General features: G+C 41.8%; 1 protein-coding gene across 4 annotated transcripts in view; it reads left to right on the top strand.

Annotated features, from left to right (window-relative positions):
* Dlc1 (DLC1 Rho GTPase activating protein) overlaps positions 1-22,527 on the top strand; it is a 441,479-nt gene that overhangs the window by 405,188 nt on the left and 13,764 nt on the right. For all 4 annotated transcript variants that reach the window (XM_029569842.1, XM_029569841.1, XM_008846071.3 and 1 more), the window contains 5 exons: positions 5,907-5,978; positions 11,261-11,342; positions 17,941-18,004; positions 20,011-21,431; positions 22,065-22,241. In XM_029569842.1, the coding sequence (XP_029425702.1) occupies positions 5,907-5,978; positions 11,261-11,342; positions 17,941-18,004; positions 20,011-21,431; positions 22,065-22,241 (1,816 nt within the window). The remainder of the gene's footprint in view (positions 1-5,906; positions 5,979-11,260; positions 11,343-17,940; positions 18,005-20,010; positions 21,432-22,064; positions 22,242-22,527) is intronic.

The following is a 22,527-nucleotide window of genomic DNA, read 5'->3' as shown; positions in this document are numbered from 1 at the left end:
AGGGGACATGTAAAAAAAAAAAAAAAATACTCCAGACTTCCATTTGTTACTGGGAATTAGCTCAGTAGTTTGAATGAGAGCCAGTAATGGGCCAGAAGTGCTCTGGCCTGGGGACGCTCAGTGGCTCTGCACCACTGAGCAGACTGCTTGCTCTGTAGGGAGAAAGGGAGCCAAGCTCTGTGCATCAGCACCCAGCCCCTACTGCTCCTGAAGAAGGCTTAAAAAGAAATTTAAATTTCAAGAGCTCTCTACACATTGAAGGGTTTTCCTCTGAAAATTAAATTTAGTTTGAAGTATGTAGACCCACACGTAAGCAAATATTTTAAGTTTTTATAGTCTCTGAAACTTCACAGAATGGTTCATTAAGCAGCAATTTTAATGTTAATAAAAAACTTTAATAAATGTAAAAACTTGGAGAATACTCCCAAAGCACCTAGTGCCAATATTTTTAGGGGAGAGGAGTATCTTTACATAATTGGTGAAAAATCTAGAAAACTAACAGGAGGACAAAAACTTGTTCAAGAAGTGTACTAGGGAGGAAGGGGGCGTAAAGAAAATATCTGAGGCAGAAACTTAGCGCCTCAGTTGTTATAACTGTTGTTCACCTTCTGATTTACATGTATTTCTTATTATAGTTACCAATCAGAAAAATTAAGATTACTAGAATGAAAATCAAATCAGTGCTTTATCTATGCAGTTATTTGTTGAGGGTCCACACTGCCTCACATTGGTATCAGGGTTTGGGGATATCAGTGAAGAAAACAGACAGACTTGCTCTTGTGGAGCTTAACAAAAGGGAGCACAGAAAATAATCATAGTGCACATGGTGGAAGAAGGAAAAATAAAGGAAGAGAGTGGGAAGGAGCAGATAGGAGGTCATTGTGGCTGGATCAGTCAGTTAGGGGAGATGGGGTGCTCAACAGCCTGGCCTTATGTGCCCTTCTTATGACTTTCCACAGGGAAGTGGGGCTCACTGGTGCTGCCTGAACAAATCACTTGAAGCTAATAAACACACAGGCCCTAGAATAGCTCTTGGAAACCTAAGTGATTCCTAAGTGGAAGGCAGAGGATCTTCAGGCTCCCATACAGGACTAGGGCCTTCCACTTGGCTTCCTGTTTAGGGTAGGAACTTGAGAATTTTGATTATCCCTGACTATGGCCAGCAGCTCACCTAGTTCAAAAAGTAAGTATTACAGGAAGGGGAAAGTACAAGTTGACTGACTTCTCTTAATTACCTCGTGGTGGATTTGGATCAGCTACTTCTTAGCCACAGGTCCAGAGCCCTGACTGAGTGCCTCATCTCCAAAAGCTTCACTTTTTTTTTTTTTAACCTTCAGAATATGAGCAGTAGATGTTTGGAATTTTCTTTTAGACAACTGAGTTTAGGAATGCTGCTTGTTGCATCAGAATCTTTTCTGTGATTAGATAACATTGGAGCTTAATAAATATTAAGTATGTATTCTATCTGACTTAGCTAGGAATTCATTTTACATAGATAACTCCTGATAACCAGCCTTTGGCAGCTGTGTATATTTGACATTTACTCTTATAACTGTCAAGTGAAAGTTCTTAGTATGCCTTTGAAGAAAGGAAAATATTAATGAATGTTTTTTTCTTTGCCTTTTTTTAGACAAATTTATATGTGGTCTCAGTGTACGGAAGGAAGTGTTTTGGGGTATACCTAGGAATGAAAAGGGGGAATTTATTAGAGTCTAAAGAGAAAACACAGGCCCTGGGTTCTAAGAGCTTGATTTGGAGGCCTGTCTTCTAAGAGGTGAAGGGAGGCAGAGGCCAAGTCAGGAAGGCCAAAGGCCTTTGCTAAAGGGTTTGGATTGTAACTCATTAACTGGAGAAAGTCACTGAAGAATCAGAAGCGGGCCAGAGACAAATCAAATATGTGGTTGATGAAGACCACCCTGATAGCTGATGGGATTTGTTGGACATGGGGAAGGGAGAGGCTTCTTAGAAGGTTGTTGGGTCCAGAGGAAGAGGCCAGGACAAAGAAATAGACCAGAGAATGTTGTCTGGATCCTGGAGTCTCAGTCCTGCCTATACTTGAGCTTGCATGGAAAGCTTTTATAAACTAGGATGTCCATGCCAGACTGAGATTGAGCAAATCTGACTACCTGAGTTGGATGGTCTTTATTTGTGGGAAGACCCTAAGGCAGCACCACCTTCAACCAGGTTGAGAATCACTGTGGTCTCTTACTACTCTTGTTTGAGACTCTAGCTCCTTCTCCATATGACCCACCGCGTGAGCCCTATCTATCCATGAAGTAAAGGTGGGTGTTAAAGCATTGTGTCCAACTGCATGATAGCCCCACATTACTGACCTCCTTGACCTAGTCTGGAGAGTCTGATAAGCTGACCCTTCCTTCCTGTTTGAAGGAATCTGGTCACCCAGGGGCAGGAATGGATCTTGGTTTGGATTTGAAAGCCCCACCTGCCTACACATAGGTAGGGCAGCTCTATCGTCACATCTACTTTTCCATGAACCTTTGCCCACAAATCTGTCATGTTTCAGGAACTCTAAGAAATCAGGGAAAGTGTTTGCATTTTTGTAATATTCCCTAGTTCTTTAGAATTTCATTTAAGACATGGATTTTCTGGAGCATATATTGGGGAAAGAAGGGAAAAGACCTTGATGATCTCACTGTGAAGGTAAAAGTCATGCCAGCCACCTTGGACCCCTTGACTGTTGCTTGTTGTACGCAGAGCCCAGCAGAGCCCAGCAGGGAACTTGAGCAGACTTACTGTTAAGGTGTAATGAGAAGATAGAGATAACACATTCAGCCAGGAAGTGTACAGTATGGTCTAATGGTTTGCAACTATGCACAAAAGGGTCTCCAAGAGCTTATTCATCTAATGTGCAGAACTGCTTTGTGAAATAACCAATGATTAAGCTGCTTCCAAGAAAAATTTCCCATTTCCTGTTTTAACATATTTGTTGTTTGCTTAGCAAAATTCCTAAGTGTGCAAATTTCCTTGTATTACCAGTGTATTTTTAAGTTTCTAGTGGCATTTTTACCTAAGAAATGTTTAAAATATCATCCTCATTTTTATGCACACCACCATGCACCTGCACTCAAGGGAAAATCCTACCCTTAGAGCCAGTTAGAAGTGATCAGAATGAGCCTGGGGGAGGTGGTAGGGTGGCCGAACCAATAGGTATGTCATGTGCTCTGATTTTTTAAGTTTTTATTAGTGTGTGTGTGTGTGTGTGTGTGTGTGTGTGCAAGTGTGCAGGTTCCCATATGCTATGGTGCAAATGTAGAGGTCAGAGGACAAATGGAGTCAGTTCTCTCCTTCCTCTGTAGGTTCTGCTGATCAAATTCAGATCAACTAACCCTATGAGCCACTTCTCCAGCTCTTTAATATTTTATAATTTTTTCATTGGCACGTATTTTTTGAAAGGAAGAGGGTGTTTTACACAAAGAAACCAGATTTGTGTAAGTCCCAGTTCCCTCCCGTACTGTGGGATTGGGAAGGGAGAAAGCTCAGTTTTTAAGGAGAAGTGATTGTTTCTGCCTGTATCGTAGCATCTTTCTACTGAGGGTGATGTTAGCACTCCACATTTTAGGATCATTATGGGGAAATGAGCTGATATACATTACATAAAATGCTGAGACAGACTTAGAGCTATTAGATGCTCAACAAAAGTTGGTCGCTGCTAAAATTGTTGAGGTGTCTGGAAAACTACACCCACCAAGGTAGAAGCATTCAGGTTGGTCCATGGGGTGATTGATGTTTGACCTTGAGCTGGTAGGGGGGCATTTCCACTTCAGAAGTCACTGTTCTGTATGGAGGTGCACATGTCTTCTTTGGTTAGGATGAGGGAGTAATGGCCAGTCTAGCAAATAGTCCCATGGTGTTCAGAATTGATTTTCTAGACAGTGTGTGATCAAGACACTGGAATTTATATGAGCCCAGGTCTGTGGGTGTGACCTCTGAAAAGAAGAAAGAAAGACTGGAGACCTGGGGCTTCGGTTAGGACAAGAGCCAGTGAGGGTCAGTCTAGACCCAGTCAGGACGCCATTTTGATATAGATATAGAATAACTTCACATTGCCCCATGTGTGTATTTGTAAACATCCATAGTATTCATGTCTGGTCTTTATTACTTCTTTGTTCCATTAGTAAAGTGAAATGATGTCTTAAGTATTCCACTTTCTGAAAACCATGACAGCCCAGCCTAAGTTTTCAGTGAGTGGATGATTTTTATCTCAAATAGTCCCACGCTTGTCTCCTTCCATTGTTTCATGTTTAAAAGATGCACATTTTCATTTATGTTCTCATGAAGAAAAGGAAGGATCAAATGACCAGATCTTTGTGGTTCTTGAAATTACTTCTTTTTCCTTAGTATATAAGTGTTTAGTTAACATAGCTGTTAAAAAAGCAAGCTGTTGCTTGTTCATATAATTTTTTTTCTCTTTGTCTATGTGTGTATATGTCATGTGTAGTGCATGAATGTGAGTGTGTGGGTACAGGTGCCCCTGTGTGTGCATGTAGAGGCCAGAGCAAGATGTTGAGTGTCTTTCTCTTTTGCTGAGGGCAAACACTGAAGCCCTTCGACATTGATTCCCCTCCCTCGTGGACCCCATAAAGTCCTGAGCCTTAGGTTTAATAATGCTGCTTTAGTCTCTGCACAAGAATGACTCCTGAACACAACCTTTGCCGTGCCATTTATTGGCACTCCCTTCCCATACTTGTTTTTAGTTTGGGTATTAACTGGCTTGGAAAATCATGCCTTGTTTTTCCCCTCTGTGTCACTAATAGGACATTCCTATTTGCCTTAATGAATTTAAATTTTCTTGACTACCTCTCTTGAAAGGGCAAGGAACTCCTGCAAAAAGAGGTGAAAAATGCTTGGAAAGCACAAAGTTAGATAGTGTGTGTGTTTGTGTTGGTGGCCGCCAGGCCGACATCTGGCTCAGAGCAGAGTCTTAATTAAGATGGGACTCTGGGGTGAATTAAGCAATGTGGAGATCGCTATAAAGTGAATGGCCTTGCATAATAAGGACTCTAAGGGCCTGAAGAAGTCAGGATGAGGAGTTGAAAGGAATATTCTTTGCAAACAGAAACTACTGTGCCCAGGACCTCTTCTGTGAGTCACTTTTAACAGAATTGTAAATATGTGCTTGATGAGTTTTAACACAGTGTGTCAGTTGCTCTTGGCTGCTCTGTTTATCAGGACTGTCTACAGGATGCTTAACCACAGGGAGGTGGGAGCTTTATTAGGCATTTCACCTGCCAAGACTCTGGGATTTAGTGACTTAATGCCCTCCATGTTTCCCCTAGACAGCCTGGGCCTGTTTCCTTCTGGATTAATACTCATGCCCCTAAAGGTACTTCGCCACAGGCTGCAGCTCTTAAAATGCCCAGTCCACCATTGTTACAAGGCCTATAACTATGCCCAGTTACGTTCTACTCCAGGGTGCAGGATATTCTTTGTAAATTTTTGTTGAAGCAAAAAAGTAAACCACATGAGGCCAGCAGGGCTTCACGTTAGTTACTGGGTCCCCCAACTTTCTCATATGCTTTTTTTCAATCTGTCAGAAGCAGTGTAGAATAGCTTGTTGCTTGGATCCTGTTTTTGTATTTTCTTTTCTTGTCTTTTGATTTCTGTAGTTCTGGGGATCAAATCCAGGCACATGTAGACAGTCACTACACCACTGAGCAGCAGCCCTTGTTTTCCCTTTAAAGAAAAGACAAGTAGTTATATGCATTTAAAAAAGACTGAGAAGGTGTATAAAAACTCAAACCATTTGCACTAAGTGGACCTTTTAGTTTCTTGGATATTTTTAACAGAAGCTGTGTTTTACCTCTCTAATAAAATCAGTTTATCAATGAAGGAGATTCAGACATGGGAACATGTGGCTGACAAATCTGTCTTCTGTTTGTTTCTAGAAATTGAAGCCAAGGAGGCTTGCGATTGGCTGCGGGCAACTGGTTTTCCCCAGTATGCACAGCTTTATGAAGGTAAGCCAGCAGACCCATCATTTTTCTAAATCAGCATAGCCACAACAGAGGGTTCGCGGTCAGTACTGACCTATTGAGTTGTTTTCAGACATTTTGTTACCTAAGTAACTGTTTCTTTTTTCAAAATAATGGCCGTAAGCACTTACAAATCCCACCACTCAGAACAAAAACTAGAACTTCGGTCAACCACATAACCACCTGCCCTTGGATTTTGTGCCTCTGCAAAGAATAATTTGTGTCCTGAAACCTCTGTCAGATTTTGTGTTCTAATTTTATACAATGTTGTTGCATTTCTTGAAAGCATGACTTCTTCTTCCTCTCCTTCTTCTCCTCCTTCTTCTTCCCCTCCTCCCCCTCCTCCTCCTCCTCCTCTTCCTCCTCCTCCTCTTCTTCTTCTTCTTCTTCTTCTTCTTCTTCTTCTTCTTCTTCTTCTTCTTCTTTTTTATTTTTTTGAGACAGGGTCTCCTGTAGCACCAACTGGCCTGGGACTCACTGTATAAACCAGGCCGGCCTCACAGAGATCTGCCTGCCTCTTCTGGGATTAAAGCTATACATCACAAGAAAAGGGGATTATGCTATACATAATCTTGTGGGGTTTCATTTTCTTATATAACAGTTAAGATTCCACTAACCTGTGTGCCCCTATAGCTCATTTGCTTTGAATACTGTGTAATTCTTCATATGGATGGAGCACCATTCCTAATCACACTCTAGTAGGTGGGCATTTCAGTCGCTTTATTTTTACAAGCCATGCTGTTTTGAACATTCATGTACCTATTTTTTTAATACATGCATAATAATTTCCCTTGCGTGTATATCTAAAAATAAAGTTACTGGCTAATAAAAGGTTTGAATATTCCATTTTGTAACACATTTTTCTGGCTTCAGTATACTATCACTCCTGCCAATGATACTTAAAGACCCTGTGTCTTCACATTTGCTCAGTTGATGTTTTCAGACTTGGTTTTTGCCAATCAGATGGCTAAAGAATGATATATAGATTGTGACTTTCATTTTCCTACCCTTTAATAATAAACAATTCTTCATTTTGTTTGGACGTGTATATGTGTTTGGTCTTTTGAGAAATGACTCGGGCCTGTTGTCCTACTAAGCCATTTACAGTTTTGAGAATTATTCTCATGAGATCCTTATTCTACATTCTAGTTGGTCATGAGTCTCCCTCTAAATTTGTAGCTAGATGTTTCACTCTTCTCTAGGTTGTCTTGGATTAATATTACTTTTTTCTGTCACATGCCATTTTTAATGAAGAAAAATGGAAGTAAGGGGCTGGAGAGATAGTTAATTGACAAAGTGACCACTATGAAAATGCGAGGACCCAAGTTCAGATCCCCATCACATGCCTATAACCCTAGCACTGGGGAAACAGAGACAAGCTCACCATCCTGGCCTATTAGCTAGCTCTAAGAAACTCTCTCAAAAAAATAACATGAGGAGCTACTGAAGAAGACACTTGCCCTTGAGCTATTTCCTCTATATATGCAAGAGCACTCCTACAAACACATACATGCACACATATGCATACATAAACACAAGAAAAGGGAAAGAAAATGTAAAAGTCAGGGTGCTGGAGAGGTGACTCAGTGGTTAAGAAGAGCATGCTCTTGCAGAGGACCCAAGTCACTTCCCAACACCTGTATTGGACAACAGAAGAAGGTAATATGTGAGCTGACATTTTCTGTGTTTTCATGTCAGGGTCCCAGGGATCACCAGGATGCTACAGACAGAGACTAAGCATGCTTGTCTAGCTGGGTCTCTGAGCCTCTGGTTCCCTAGGCCAACAGCATGTGCTCTGAGATGAATTAACTGTTCCATATGAATTAACTGTGCCGTATGAAATCATTTAAGAAATGATTAGAGCTATGAAATAATTAACTCCGATTTATGGATAATTTTCAAATAAGACTGATGAACTGTGAAGTGATTCCTAACTTACGATGCCCAATCTTCCTTCCCTAGCTCATGGTGACTGATTTACTATTAGCTTCTAAAATTTCTTACTGACCCTCTGTTTCACAGCGTACCTGCAGTTACTTGTTGTTCTTTTAGTTTTAAGTCTTGTAGTTAATACTATACTTACTCTGGTGAGGTTGCTTATCTTTCCTTCAGACAGAACTTCTGGCCTGTTAAAGAGGTTTGGAGGTGGAAGCAGGAACAGCATTCAATTGGATTTCTGATTCACAGGTCCCTGGAGATAAGGAAAGATAATTGGATTTACATTGGCCCTGAAGTGGCTGTACTTTTGTTTCCTTCTTCAAGAATTAAATTTCCTTCAATTACATCCATTTGGAGTGTTGATTTGCTCCTGGGTGGCAGCTTTTTGTGACATGTCTGTAAATTTCTTTTCCAGTCTTTCTCTTTCTTTCACAGGCCTAAAATGCAGGCTCTATTTTCCTATTGGATATTTGGGGGCCCCTGTACCTGTCTCTGTCCTATGAAGCATAAGCTCACCTCTGAGATGCACCGTGCCTTGTTGTAAGCTCTCCCTCCCCCTCATCCTGCCTTGTCTGATGGGCGAGCAGTACACACACCACATCCCAGCCCACAGATTCCTCATCCTGATGTTTAGCTTTATTTTGGTCCTTGGCAATTTATACTTCCTGCTTCTAATCCCAAACTGGAAATTGGGTTCAGAAAATGTCTTCTGCGTATCAGTAAGCTGTCATCTTTTAGAAACCGGTTTTTCAGAAAAGGATCAAGGCAAATAAGAGAAAAATTTTGATTGAGTTCCTGCATTCCTTAAATTCCATCACTACCAGATTTTTAAAAAATAGAATTATAGTTCATTTGGATCAGAAAGGTAAACTTCAGTACAGCTCTTGATACAGTAAATTAGAAATGGCTAAAATATTGCAATTTGTTTCTCACATGTACTTAATAAGCATGTGAGCCAAAATTTTCATGTACATTTATAGATTTGATGGTATGCACTGCCTTAAATATATGTACTTTAGAGGCTGGAAAGATGCCTCAGCCATTAATAGCACTTACAGTTCTTCTGGAGTACCCTGGTTCAATTCCCAGCACCCATATGGTGGTTAACACCCCTCTTTAACTCTAGTTCTAGGGAATCCAACATCCTCTTCTGACTTCCAAAGGCACCACACATGCAGGTAAAACACTCATACATATAAAATTTAAAAATACATAAGATCTTTACATATTATTGGAGCATGATAGTACACACCTTTAATCCCAGCAGAGGCATATGAATCTCTGTGTCTCTGAGTTAGAGACCAACCTAATCTACATAGCAACTTTCAGTCCAGCTAGGGCTTTATAGTAAGACTGTTTCCAAAGTGTGTGTGTGTGTGTGTGTGTGTGTGTGTGTGTGTGTGTGTGTGTTCTTTAATTTTGGCTCTGTTATTTAATACAGTCTCACATGTCCCTAACAGCAAGCATATGTTGTCTTGGTTCTACTCACTAATTTACATTTCTGATCACTGTTAGTCTTCTCTGTCTCCACCATGGCAATGCCAGCAGCTATTCACCTCTACATTGATGAAGAAATACAGTCTTGGGATACTAACTTTCATGTGTTTCTTCACTGATCTTTGATCTGCATGTATTCAGGGAACAGTATCAGTAATCCAATTCTTGTCTTCAGGAAACTAAAGAATAGATGGTAACTTAATACCCATGATAGCTTTCACAATTGTTTCGAAAAGATGCTGTAAATATTATCCCCAGGAAACAAATGATTTAGGAATAAGGAACTCTGTAACCTTTCGGCAAAGCCAGCGATCGTAGGTTAAGAACGGTTAAAGTCCAGTGGCAGGTTACCTATAGCTCCCAAAATTGCAGCTGTGCCTGTTCTAATAGTAGCTTTCTGCATTTTGGAGGCCAAGGGGATTGTTTGGATGATGATCACCCTGTGAGGGTGACTTTCTCTGCCCCTTTGTAGCCCATAGGGTAGCACAGGCTTCTATTTACCTTCTACTGGGAAGGCTGTTTGTTTACCTTCAAAGCTGAACTCATTTGTGTGCTGTTCTCTATTGCTCATTCCCACAGTGCTCCTACAAGTCTTTCCCCTCCCTAGTCTGCTCTTCCTGGATGTGTTTATCTATCCACAAGGGATTTTTTTTAATTGAAGGGATTTTTATTTAAAAACCTGGAGCCCAAGAAGCCCTTTAAATCTTTAAAGTTTTTCAGTTGATATACAATAACCATACATAGGTATAGAGCACAGTGGGACATTTCACTATGCACGTATATAACACCTAGTGATCACAGCAGGGTAATTGGCATAGCTGGCATCCCAAATGTTTACCATTGCTTTGTTTCAGGAGCATTTGCAATCCTATTTACTAGCCATTAAAAAAAAGCACAATTCATTGCTGTCACTCATAGCTGTACTTGTGCAGCAGAGCATTAGAAGTCTTTCTTCCGACCCAGCCGCACTCGGAACCTACTGGCCACTCTCTGTCCATTCCTCTGCTTCCCACCCCTATAAATTCTCCATCTTCCCAGGCCCTGTAACCACTGCTTTACCCTGTCTCCAGGGATCTCTTCAGGCCATACAGAGAAAGGAAATTCTTCTTTGTGGGAGAATTTCCTCCTTTCTGCTTTTCAGTCTGATGCAACTTTTTCATTGTTCTGAGAGAACTGACTCTTACAGATGAAGGGATTTGGTTTCTATTGTTCTATAGACTTTATAGCTAGTCCTTTGTTCTAGAAGCAGCTGTAAACACATAGAAGCCATATGGAAGTGCTAATTTTTTTTTTTTAAATAGCGTATCTTGAATTCTCCTCAGTGCATCCTATCATGTAAATGGACTGCCCCTCTTGACTGCCCTTGCTATTGTTTTCTGGATCTTTCCTGGCCTTCCTTCTGTTGTTTTTATTGTTCCTCCCCCCTCCCCTCGTGGCCCCTTTCCTGATTACATGTGAACAGAGACATATGTTATTTTTTAAAGCCACATTAAAAAAGAGACTCCTTTCTTACTGGGTTCATTCTGGCTTAAATTATAATTTATAGCAGGTATTTACTGCCTGCTAATTAGTTTAAAGGTGGACCAGAGTTTTGAACCTCATCTCTGGTTAGAAGGAACCTTCCAGTTCCTAAACTACTTTAGAGCTCCTTCAGACATGGTGTTGAGTTGATGGAAACTGCTGTGTGCTCCCGGAGAGCTTGCTAGGGAATAAGATGTCTTGTGTGTAGTAGGTACTCTACACATTGCTTTGGGAGTTATTTTCCCCTTTGGTGAATGAAACTAATTTGACAAGAACCTAGGTGCTCAATAATGTGTTTATCTTTCTTACAGATCTCCTGTTCCCTATTGATATCTCCTTGGTCAAGAGAGAGCATGATTTTTTGGACAGAGATGCCATTGAGGCTCTGTGCAGGTAAACAGACATGATTTGAATGTTTTCATCGTCTTTTCTTTTAAGAACATGGTACTCATCTCTGAGGTTTAGTTTGCTTCTTATCTGATCCACATCAGGTCTTTGATTAGCAAATGATACAATGATTTATGTTGCTCCATCACAGACCTTTAATGAAAAACAAATAATGTGGTTATAGAATATCATTGAACCAGCATCCACACTGTCTTTGGAGGCACTCATGTAGGACTGTTCTATGTTTTGTTACCATTTGACTGCAGAAACAGTCAAGTTTCTCATGATTCGGAAGCTTGGGACTTGGAAATTTTCGAAGAGTTAATATCATCAATTACAGGCACTGTGAGAGAGTCAAGGCAGCTGTGGTATTGAGTGGAATAATGTATTCAGAGAGGCGGGGCCAGGGCTTAGAGTCAGTACTATCTGAATTCCAAGGAGGCTCCTCAGCACCTCCAACTGCCCCAGGTAGAGTGAGGACAGGATTAAATAGGCTGTAAAACAACATTTAGGAGACAGGCAGTAAACAAGCATTGATGTGAACTATGAATAAAGCAGTCAGAGATCCTGTTCAGCAAACTGCCGGCTCCTAGGCTGAGAAGCTGCTTGTGGGATTTAGAGAAGTGGAAGTAATAAAATCTGAGGCAGGCAGTGGTCGACCCTGGATAATCCTTTCAAACCCTACATGACATTTTTATTCATCTCCGGTTATTCATCTTTTGTAATTTTTCTCAAAACCAGAAAACTCTAACAGCTCAATTCTGAGAGCAGAAATATGCATAGACAAAATTCACTTGTTGATTTGATTGTAAAGTTACAATCAAATCTTTAATTTCAATACTTTTTAAGACTTCATTTTTATGTAGAGTGTATATACTATGTTCTCTGCATACATAGGTGTATACATGTGGGTGGAAGTCAGCTATTCTCCACTTTTTTATTGGGGGGGGCTGTTGAAACATGGTCTCTCTGTAGTCCCAGCTGACCTGGAACTCGCTATGTAGATCAGACTGGAGCTTGTCTTATAGAGGTCCACTTGCCTTTGCCTTCCAAGGGCTAGGATTAAAAGCATGTGCCACCACACTTGGCTTACCACCTTATTTTTGGAGGCAGGGTATCTCTCCAAACCTCACATTCACCAGTTAGGCTAAACTGGCTGGTGAGTGAGCTCCAGGGATCCACCTGTCTCTGCCTCCCCAGTGCTGGGGACTTGAACTCAGGTCTTCATGCTGGCCATAGCCCAGCTCTCTTCCCATACCCTAATGTCAATATTTACTTTAATGTGAGAAAACATCTTCAAGTGACATGATTTCTGGCACTTCTTTTTCTTTCTTTTTATTTTAACACCTTTCATATATACTACAATGTTATTTGAGTAGTGGTTTTGGATTAAGGTAGGTCATATGTTTAGAAAGGATCTTTAAAAGACTAGATTTGATAGTTTACAAAAGAAAGAAGCATATGTGAACCACAGAAACAGAGTGCGGCTTTAGTTAGAAGTGTCCAAGGTATGCACACATTTTCTGGGAAAAGCAAGTTTGGGTTCTGAACTGCCGTGTAGAACATCATCGCTATGCCATCTGGAATGAGAAAATGTCACCAGCTCTGTTTGGGGAGGAGAACTCAGCATCTGGAATAGAAACTCCAGACATTTTTTTAATGTTTTCATGCTTAGCTGTGGGGCAGAGTAAATTTATTCTCAAAGCATCACTGGTAATAATGCACATGAATGAAGTCACACAGAAGATGAACTTGGGAAATGTTTAAGCTTTGCATCAGATCAGCATTTCACACATTAAGCCACTTAGGGAGTCAGCCTTCTGAACTACCCCAACAGCTTAGGAATTTCTGGGTCAGAAAAATATTGCAGTATTTCTGCCCAAAGAGTCATGATTAAATTCTTGAAGAATTTGTGTGTGTGTGTGTGTGTATCAGTTTGAAATCTACTTTTCCTTTTTCAAAGGAAAGGGTGTACTCTGTCTGCATTTTGATTTATGCTGGCTCTGAGTACCACCCAAGAAACTACCCTTTATAGAAGAGGATAAATCTGTGCTCCCAGATCTTCAGTACAGAGAAAGCCTGAAGGAAACTGACCCTTGATCCCTCTTCAGTCTTAGCTGGGTATTCTGGGCTGGCTTCAGTTTTCTCTTATGTGTAAATAACTTCTCACATACAGATTGGGTGTGATATTAAAAAATTAAAGGTATATCAGGGTTTGGAAAGATAGCTCAGTGGTTAAGAGCACTGACTACTCTTGCAGAGGACCCAGGTTGGGTTCCTATCACCTACATGGTAGCTAACCGCCATCCATAACTCCAGTTCCAGAAGATCTAATATCTTCTTCTGGCTTCCAGGGGCGTTTACATGCAAACAGTGCACTTATATACATGCAGGCAAAACACTGATATACATAAAATATAAATAAATAAATATATAAATAATAAACAATAATAAATAAATAAATTATTTTTTAAAATTAAATTATCAAACCCTGCTTTGAGTATGTGCAAATAGCCCAAGAGTTAGATTTACTTTTTTATATTTTTGGTGAGCTAGAGAGATGGCTCAGCAGTTAAGAGCACTGGCTGTTCTTGCAGAAGACCCAGGTTCAAATTTCACCACCCACATGGCAGCTATAAACCATCCATAACTCCAGTTCCTGGGAATCTGACACCCTTTTCTGTCATCCATGGGCCCTGCATGACGTAGGTGCACTTACACAAATGCAGGCATAACACTCATACACATAAACAAAAATAAGTACATTTTAAAAATATATATATATATATTATTTAAAATATATTTTTAGTTGGCTTGCAGGTGCTCACCTATAATCCCAGCACTGGGGAGGCAGAGGGAGGACTTAGGAGTTCAAATCCAGCCTGGTGCTACACAGCAAGATCCTGCCTCAAAAACTTTTATTTTTTTAATTAAGAGGAAATTCTTGTACAGTAATAGCCATCAAACTTCTTGTGATGGAAAGCCCAAGGCCTTTATCCATGAATTCATATAACTAGAGCTTGGCAATGAATGCCCATTTCAGAGAAGAAGACGGGAACCCAAAACAGAGGCTGTAAAAGCCTCTCACTGAAGCATTGCAAGTTCCAAGTTGTTCTTAGTCTGCATGGGCTACTTATTTTTACTAATTTTGTGATACTCCATTTGTAAAGTCTCATTCCCATCGTGCCCTCTCCCTTGAACTGGACCATATTTTATGTGCACATGTATTTTACTAGCATGCTACTTGGTTAAAAATATTTAAATTCCTATAACATCTGTAGATCATACAGCTGTTTTGATAAAAAAGCTAGGAGTTGACTTAGCATTTTTTACTCAGGACAGAAGAATTACAGACATAAAGGTGAGGTGGGGGCAGTTTGCATAATGATACTGTCTAAAATATAAAGTTTGATAATGACTGAGAATTACAGTTTTGGAACTTTTTAAAATTGTGAATATCAGCTAATATAATTGTAGAACAAACGATAACTACATTGTCATCTTCAGTTTGCACTTTGTCTTAAAACGGTCCACGACATGCCTAAGCTATTCAAACCATATTCATTATAGTAGATTTTAAACTTCTTACCCTTTCTGTTCAGTTTATAGAGGGTCAAGTAATTGAGAGGGGAGGGAGATGGGGACAGGATCTTGCTGTGTAGCCCCTGCTGGGCTGGAACTTAAAACTCTTTCCTCAGACTCACAAGTGCTAGGATGACACCCAGCAACAAGTAATTTCTTTAAATTTTTATATGAATTCCATATAAAAGAAAATCTTTTAAGAATTGATTAGTGTTGGTCCTTTGTTTTCTTGCTGTCTCTTTGCTTTCTTTTAAATGCAAGGAGGCACAGGTCTCTGCTTGCTGTCCTTGTGTCAGAGTGTCTACAGCTCCGTGCAACAAAGCTCTGCAATCTGTGTAGCCCATCCTGGGTTTCCTCCCTCTTCAGAACTAGTCTAAGTTGCCTGGAAGATAAGACACATCCCTGAGGAGCGAGGCCCTGTAAGGACCCCTGAGGATGCCAATGCCTAAGACATCTGGACAGATAGTTATTGATAGTGATGCTTCAGCCACTTGGTTGAAGAATGCTACCTCAAATCTACATTGCTCCCATTTTTTTAAAAAGTTGTCAACATTTGCTTTAGAAACAAGTACAGAAATTACTGTGTTTGGATATTAGAGCCATCGTATTTTAATTCTGATACCTTAGACAAGATTCCCAAGCTCTCCAATCTCCCATGCCTTCATTATAAAATGAAGATAAATCATATTATCTGTACCAGAGGGTTGTAATGGAGATGAAGATGAAATAACACATTGGAAGTACTTAGCACAGTGCCTCACTGACAGGGATAGACGGGGTGACTCCCTATGTAGAGCAGATTGGCCTTAAACTCGGAGAGATCCCGTCTCAGCCTCTGCCTCCGGAGTGCTAGATTAAAAGCGTGCTTCACCATACTTGGCCCTAGAACTTTTCTTTTACATCCCTTATTGATGTAGTAAGACAACACATATTTCTGGAGTACCATATGATGTTTCGAGGCATGTATGGTGTAATGATCAAATTCTGGGGATTCACATACCCATCACCTCCTGCATTTATCATTTCTTGCGTTGGAAACATTCAAAATCCTTCCAGTTAGCTACGTTAAAATGTGTAATAATGTTAACTGCAGCCACCCTACTACACTGCTATAAAACAGCACAACTTATTCCTCTGACTTTTGTGCCCCATATGCTCCGTTTCCCTGTTGACACTCTCGGGTCTCAGCTTCTAGTACGCATCATTCTTTTCTCTGCCTCTGTGAGATCAGATTCTTCTCTAGCTGGACCTACTATTTCATGTCACCACCGCCCCTCTTAGGTAGATGGGCTGCCTCCAGTAGGCATTCTGTGGAGGTCCCAGGGGCCAAATGAAAACCACAGAAACCCAGGAGGTAGCTTTGACCTTCTAGAAAGTAATACCATTAGCATACTGGTGCCAGCGTACAAAGATAAAGTTGACCTTTATAAACCAACCTCACGGGTCTTTTTTGTTTTGGTTAAATCTAGAGTTTGTGAAGTTGCCTACCCCTCCCCCATAGGCCTCCATGCCTGGTAAATTTGGTTATAAACACCATTCAACCATTAAAGCTCAAATGGAGTCAAGCAGGTATTCGATTACAGGTTTGATTAATGAAACCCAGACCTGAGATTAACAGTACCCATTCCTCATTCTTGAAGTCTTCACTGAAACACAATGGATGTGGCCTTTAAGTAACTGATGTCCCTTAGAGAGGTACCCTACACCCTCTACTGAAAATCTGCAGAGTGGTTCTGAGTTGTTTTCTTTCCCTCCCATCCATAGAAAGTCAGTTTCTGAACATAGGCACTCTGCTTTATCTCTGTTTATTCTATAAACAAGCTTCCCATAGTCTATGGAATCAAAGGCAGGCTTATCAGGCAGCAGAAGTCCTGTGTATCCCAGTGCATCTAAGTTGTCAGACAAGTTCTAAGAACAGGATCAGGAAGATAAAGCCTTGTCGAGGGCTCAGGATTGGTTTGAAGTTGAAGGAATTAAGTGCCCTTTCCATGAAAATGTAAGGCTGCAATTTTAGAAAGAAATGCAAGGCTGAAGGAGAGATTCATGACACTTAGGAGGCAGGCAATGACTGGACACTTGAAAGGGTCATTTGCGGAGGACTTCGTGATGAACATCTGGAAGATGTTAGGAAGAATGGGGCCTGGAGGACTGTCATTTTTTTTGCATATCATTTAGGTGTATGTATTCATTCATTCTTTCATTTTGTTGTGCTCTGGGTTGAACCTGGAGCCTTGCTTGTGGACCAGGCCCTTCCACTGCGCTGCACTCCCAGCCCTATGTCTCTGATTTTCAGTTGACATTATTGTTGGCCAAGGGTAAAGTGTTCAAGGTTGCAATATGACTCCTGTTCCAAAAAAGAATCTGATCTAAGTGCCTGGTTTTTAACTCAATAAGATTTTGATACCGGAGGTTTCCATACACAGGTTTTTTAAATAATAATTTGTGCCAATTCTGTTAGTATGCTAAACATTATCCTCCCCTGATAGGAGATTATATATAAAGTATTGGCTATTAAAGAGGGCTCAAACCTCGTCTCTGTATCATAAACTATGAAACGAGCATATGAGATGGTTACTTGTTGGAGATAAGCAAAGCCTGTTTTATTTTCCATTTGAATTTTGATGTGAGATGGAGTACACTTCCTTTCTCCAGCAACCTTCCATGGTTCCTTATTGCTGTTTGTTTTTCCCTTGAAGTAGATTGGGTGCTCGCTGCATTAATAGTGCCACTGCCATTTTACTATAAAACAATAAAATACTAAATTTAATTTAAAGAAAAGCTCAAGAAATACAAGGCATTTTTAATTGTTTGCTTTTCTTTTTTCTATTCTTTTTTTTTGAGACAAGTTCTCACTGTGTAACCCTGGCCCTAGCTAACCTTGAACTCAGAGATCTGCCTGCCTCTGCCTTCCAGGTGCTGGAAACAAGTTCAGATAAACTTGTTAAATGTCAGTTGTTTAGAAATATTTGCCTACCTAGTAGTGGTTTCTTTTCTTTGCTAATGTTATTTCTTTCCTCCCTAGGCGCCTAAATACGTTAAACAAATGTGCAGTGATGAAGCTGGAAATTAGTCCTCACCGGAAGAGAGTAAGTACCCAAATCTGCAATGGATTGGATTGTCTTGCTTTTGAACGGAAGAAAGCATCTGTTATTTTTCCTAACGAATTCAGTGGGTTCTGTGTGATAAAGATGTGAAGCCTAATGAATGACAGAGGGTTTTCACATTGCTCCCTAGAGAAAAAAAGCTACCATTCTTTGGGAACTCTTCCTGCTTCCCAGATAGAAGAGTAACTCCATCTCCATCTCAAAGCTGTCAAGATGAAAGCAAAGGCTGGCTGGGAGCACTGAACAGTCTTAAGAGACTGAGGCCAGGGCAGAAATCCCCCATGCTCTTTCTATGGTGCCAATACTGAATGTGTTCGCTTCTGAGTATGAGCTGTGAAGCCCTTTTATAAGGCCTAGGAAGGGGTGGACGGAGCATTGGGAATGTCACAAATTAGGGTAAACAGGAGAAAATTTGGCTGAAGAACATAATCCTAACTGTTCAGAACATTAATTTTAATTATCCTACACTGCTTGACCTGCAAAAAGTTGCCTTCTAAGGGAGTCAAACGTTTTAAATAAGTGACCTGGAACCTCAGCACCCACTTCACTGGGCAGAATCTCCAAGTCAGTGTGTAATGCTCTCTACCCAGCCTTGACAAACGGTCATAAGATATTTTCCACACCAGTGACAAGAATAGCTGTCTTACTGACTTGCGTCTTTTCCCACCTAAAAGGCCCAGCTGCAGTGGTCTGTAACAAGACATTCCTGATTCCTGCACATCAATCAACTATTATCAACAGCTGAGGCTCCCCAGTATTTACTAGTGCTCCAATGCTGGCAGGGCTGGGCATTCTCAAAGTTCTGTTAAATTGCCTGGAGTGTGCCTGAGGCTGAGACTGCCCAGGATCATCCTGCCATGAATTGGGTTGGGGGCTGGGAAAATAAGTGAGGGGAGGGGGACGACTCTGGTTGAACTGAAGACGTGATGACTCGGCATGTCTGCTTTCCTTTTAGGACATCTTGACTTTTTCAGGCTAGTGAGAGCTTTAAGTTACTGCTCTGCTCACTGCCTTTTTTAATTGCAAAAGGGAATATAAACACGTTCTGTCAACAGATAGCAAAACTGGAGGCAGTCCAGAGGGAGTCCCACCGCTGCTGACTCCAGTCCCAGTTAGGAATATTTTGCATGCTTGAAATTTTCGCCAATCTCAGAGGTTTCCTCTGTGAGCAATTAATGAACAGCCTATAGAACCAGAGTTTCCATAAAACAACTCATTTAGCTGGAAACACTTGGCCGGACTTTCTACTCATAAAGACTTTAAATCTGGACTAATGAAATGGCTTAGTGGGTAAAGGTGCTTGCTGCCAAGCCCGACCACTGAGTTCTAGCCCCAAGACCCACATGATCAAAGAAGAAAATCAACTCTGACATGTAGTCCTTTGACTATGATACATATACATATACATACACAACACACACACACACACACACACACACACACACAAACACACAGAGAAAGAAAAATTAAATATGTAATGTAATAATAAAATTTTTAAATCCATCCTTTTTATGTATATGTGTATATTGCCTACATGTGTGTGAGTACACCCATGTCATGCAATGCCCATGGAGGTCAGAAGAGGGCATCAGATCTGGAACTGGAGATATGGACAGTTGCTAGCCACCATGTGGGTACTGGGAATGGAATGCAGGCCCTCTATAAGAGCCACCAGTACTCTTAACCACCGAGCCATCTCTCCAGCCCCCAAATCCATCTTTTTTCAAGTATGAAAGAAGTAATGAACACTGGGAATCTTTAGGGGTGGCAGGAGGTTGTTTTGATTTTTGTTTTGTGAAAGGGTCTTACTGTATAGCACTGGCTGGCCTGGAACTCTCTATGAACACCAGACTGGCCTGGAACTCACAGAGATCCCGCTGCCTCTGCCTCCCAAGTATACCACCATGCCCTGCTTGGAGTGTCTTTTGAACAGTATTCTGCCCGTGTTCCCTGCTCAACACATGAATGGCTTCTTTCTGTCTTTGTAGAGTGAGGATTCAGATGAAGATGAACCTTGTGCAATAAGTGGCAAGTGGACTTTCCAGAGGGACAGCAAGAGGTGGTCCCGGCTTGAGGAGTTTGATGTCTTTTGTCCAAAGCAGGATCCAATCCCAGGTTCCCCAAATGATTCTCACTTGAAGAGTGCTGCGAGCCATGAGAGCATGCTAACAGACCTCAGCGAGTGCCAGGAGGTGTCCTCTGTCCGCAGCCTCAGCAGCACCAGCAGTGTCCCCACCCATGTGCCCCATAGCGGAGATGCTGCGACACCCCGGAATTCCGTCATCAGTGTCTGCTCCTCCAGCCACTTTGTAGGCAATGATGACTCGTTCTGCAGCCTGCCTTCCCCAAAGGAACTGTCTAGCTTCAGCTTCAGTATGAAAGGCCATGAGAAAAACACCAAGTCCAAGACACGGAGTCTGCTGAAACGGATGGAGAGCTTGAAGCTCAAGGGCTCTCACCACAGCAAGCACAAGGCACCATCCAAGCTGGGGCTGATCATCAGTGGGCCCATTCTGCAGGATGGTATGAATGAGGAGAAGCTGAAGCAGCTGAACTGTGTAGAGATCTCAGCCCTCAACGGCAACCACATCAATGTGCCCATGGTACGAAAAAGGAGCGTGTCCAACTCCACGCAGACCAGCAGTAGCAGCAGCCAGTCGGAGACAAGCAGCGCTGTCAGCACACCAAGCCCTGTCACCCGGACACGGAGCCTCAGCACCTGTAACAAGCGGGTGGGCATGTATCTGGAGGGCTTCGACCCTTTCAATCAGTCCACTTTTAATAACGTGATGGAGCAGAACTTTAAAAACCGAGAGAGCTACCCAGAAGACACAGTGTTCTACATTCCTGAAGATCACAAGCCTGGCACCTTCCCCAAGGCCCTTTCCAATGGCACTTTCTGTCCCTCAGGAAATAACAGTTCTGTGAACTGGAGGACTGGAAGCTTCCATGGCCCTGGCCATCGCAGCCTACAGAGGGAAAACAGCAGTGACAGTCCTAAGGAACTAAAGAGACGCAATTCTTCTAGCTCCATGAGCAGCCGCCTGAGCATCTATGACAATGTGCCAGGCTCCATCCTCTATTCCAGTTCAGGGGACCTGGCTGACCTGGAGAATGAGGACATCTTCCCTGAGCTGGACGACATCCTCTACCATGTGAAGGGGATGCAGCGGATAGTCAACCAGTGGTCAGAGAAGTTTTCAGACGAGGGAGACTCTGACTCAGCCCTAGACTCTGTGTCTCCTTGCCCGTCATCTCCAAAACAGATACACCTGGATGTGGACCACGACCGAACAACACCCAGTGATCTAGACAGCACAGGCAACTCCCTCAATGAACCTGAAGAGCCCTCTGATATCCCAGAAAGAAGGGACTCTGGGGTGGGGGCTTCCCTGACCAGGTGCAATAGGTAAGGGCCTTGCTTCTCCCTCTAAACCAGGGTGGAGATCAAGAAGGGTTTGCTTCCACTGGTTCTGTAGGAAGAAGTGGGATGAAGTCTCACATTCATAACCTTATAAATTGCTAAGAAAAAAAAAAATCAGAACAGGAGACCCCAGCATTCCAAAAGCAAAGGGTGTTGTGTGCTGAATATGGACATTTAGTTGGGGAACATGAAAACAGTGAATCTGGAGGGTGGTGGTACTGGTTAAAAGGATAAATGTTGGATCTCCTGCATTTGTGAATCTGCAGACTCAGCTAGCCATAGGTGAGAAATACAGACTTTTGTTCTTATCATTATTCCCTAAATTGTATGCCAGTAAATTACTAATGGGTGATTAAAAATAGTCCAGAGACTATTTAAAGCAAACAGGAGGATATACATAATGCATAGATACTATGCATCTTCTAGAAGGGATTTGAGCATGCTAGGTTTAGGTGTCTGAGGATACACAGGAACCAACCTTCTGGTACGTAAAAAAGAGTATTCATTTTACTACTGGGGTGGGGTGGGTCACAGATATAAAGCAGCAGCCTAGGATCTATTTCCTGTCTCCTGTGAAGAAGCCTTTGAGCTCACTGGCTCTGCCCTGTTCTCTTCCAGGCACAGACTGCGATGGCATAGCTTCCAGAGCTCTCATCGGCCGAGCCTGAACTCTGTATCTCTGCAGATTAACTGCCAGTCTGTGGCCCAGATGAACCTGCTGCAAAAATACTCACTTCTGAAATTGACGGCTCTGCTGGAGAAATACACACCTTCCAACAAGCATGGCTTTAGTTGGTAAGAGAATAAAATGCTCAGTAAACTCTAGCTGCAGATGATGCTGTCTCCCTGAGGCTGTCCCAACACTAAGCATGTGACCCTTCTGACCTTTATCAATATCTCCAGTCTGCTCATTGTGGTGGCTCACACCCTTAATCCCAGCACTCTGGTGGCAGAGAAAAGCAGATCTCTGTGAGATCTATGCTAACCTGGTCTATATATTGAGTTCCAGGCCAGATAAATATAGATCTCTCTCTCTCTCTCTCTCTCTCTCTCTCTCTCTCTCTCTCTCTCTCTATATATA

Source organism: Nannospalax galili, unplaced genomic scaffold, assembly GCF_000622305.1.
Source record: "Nannospalax galili isolate Female #2095 unplaced genomic scaffold, S.galili_v1.0 scaffold1282, whole genome shotgun sequence".
Classification (NCBI taxonomy): domain Eukaryota; kingdom Metazoa; phylum Chordata; class Mammalia; order Rodentia; family Spalacidae; genus Nannospalax; species Nannospalax galili.
The sequence above is the reverse complement of the archived record's forward strand: the minus strand, read 5'-3'. Positions and strand labels throughout refer to the sequence as shown.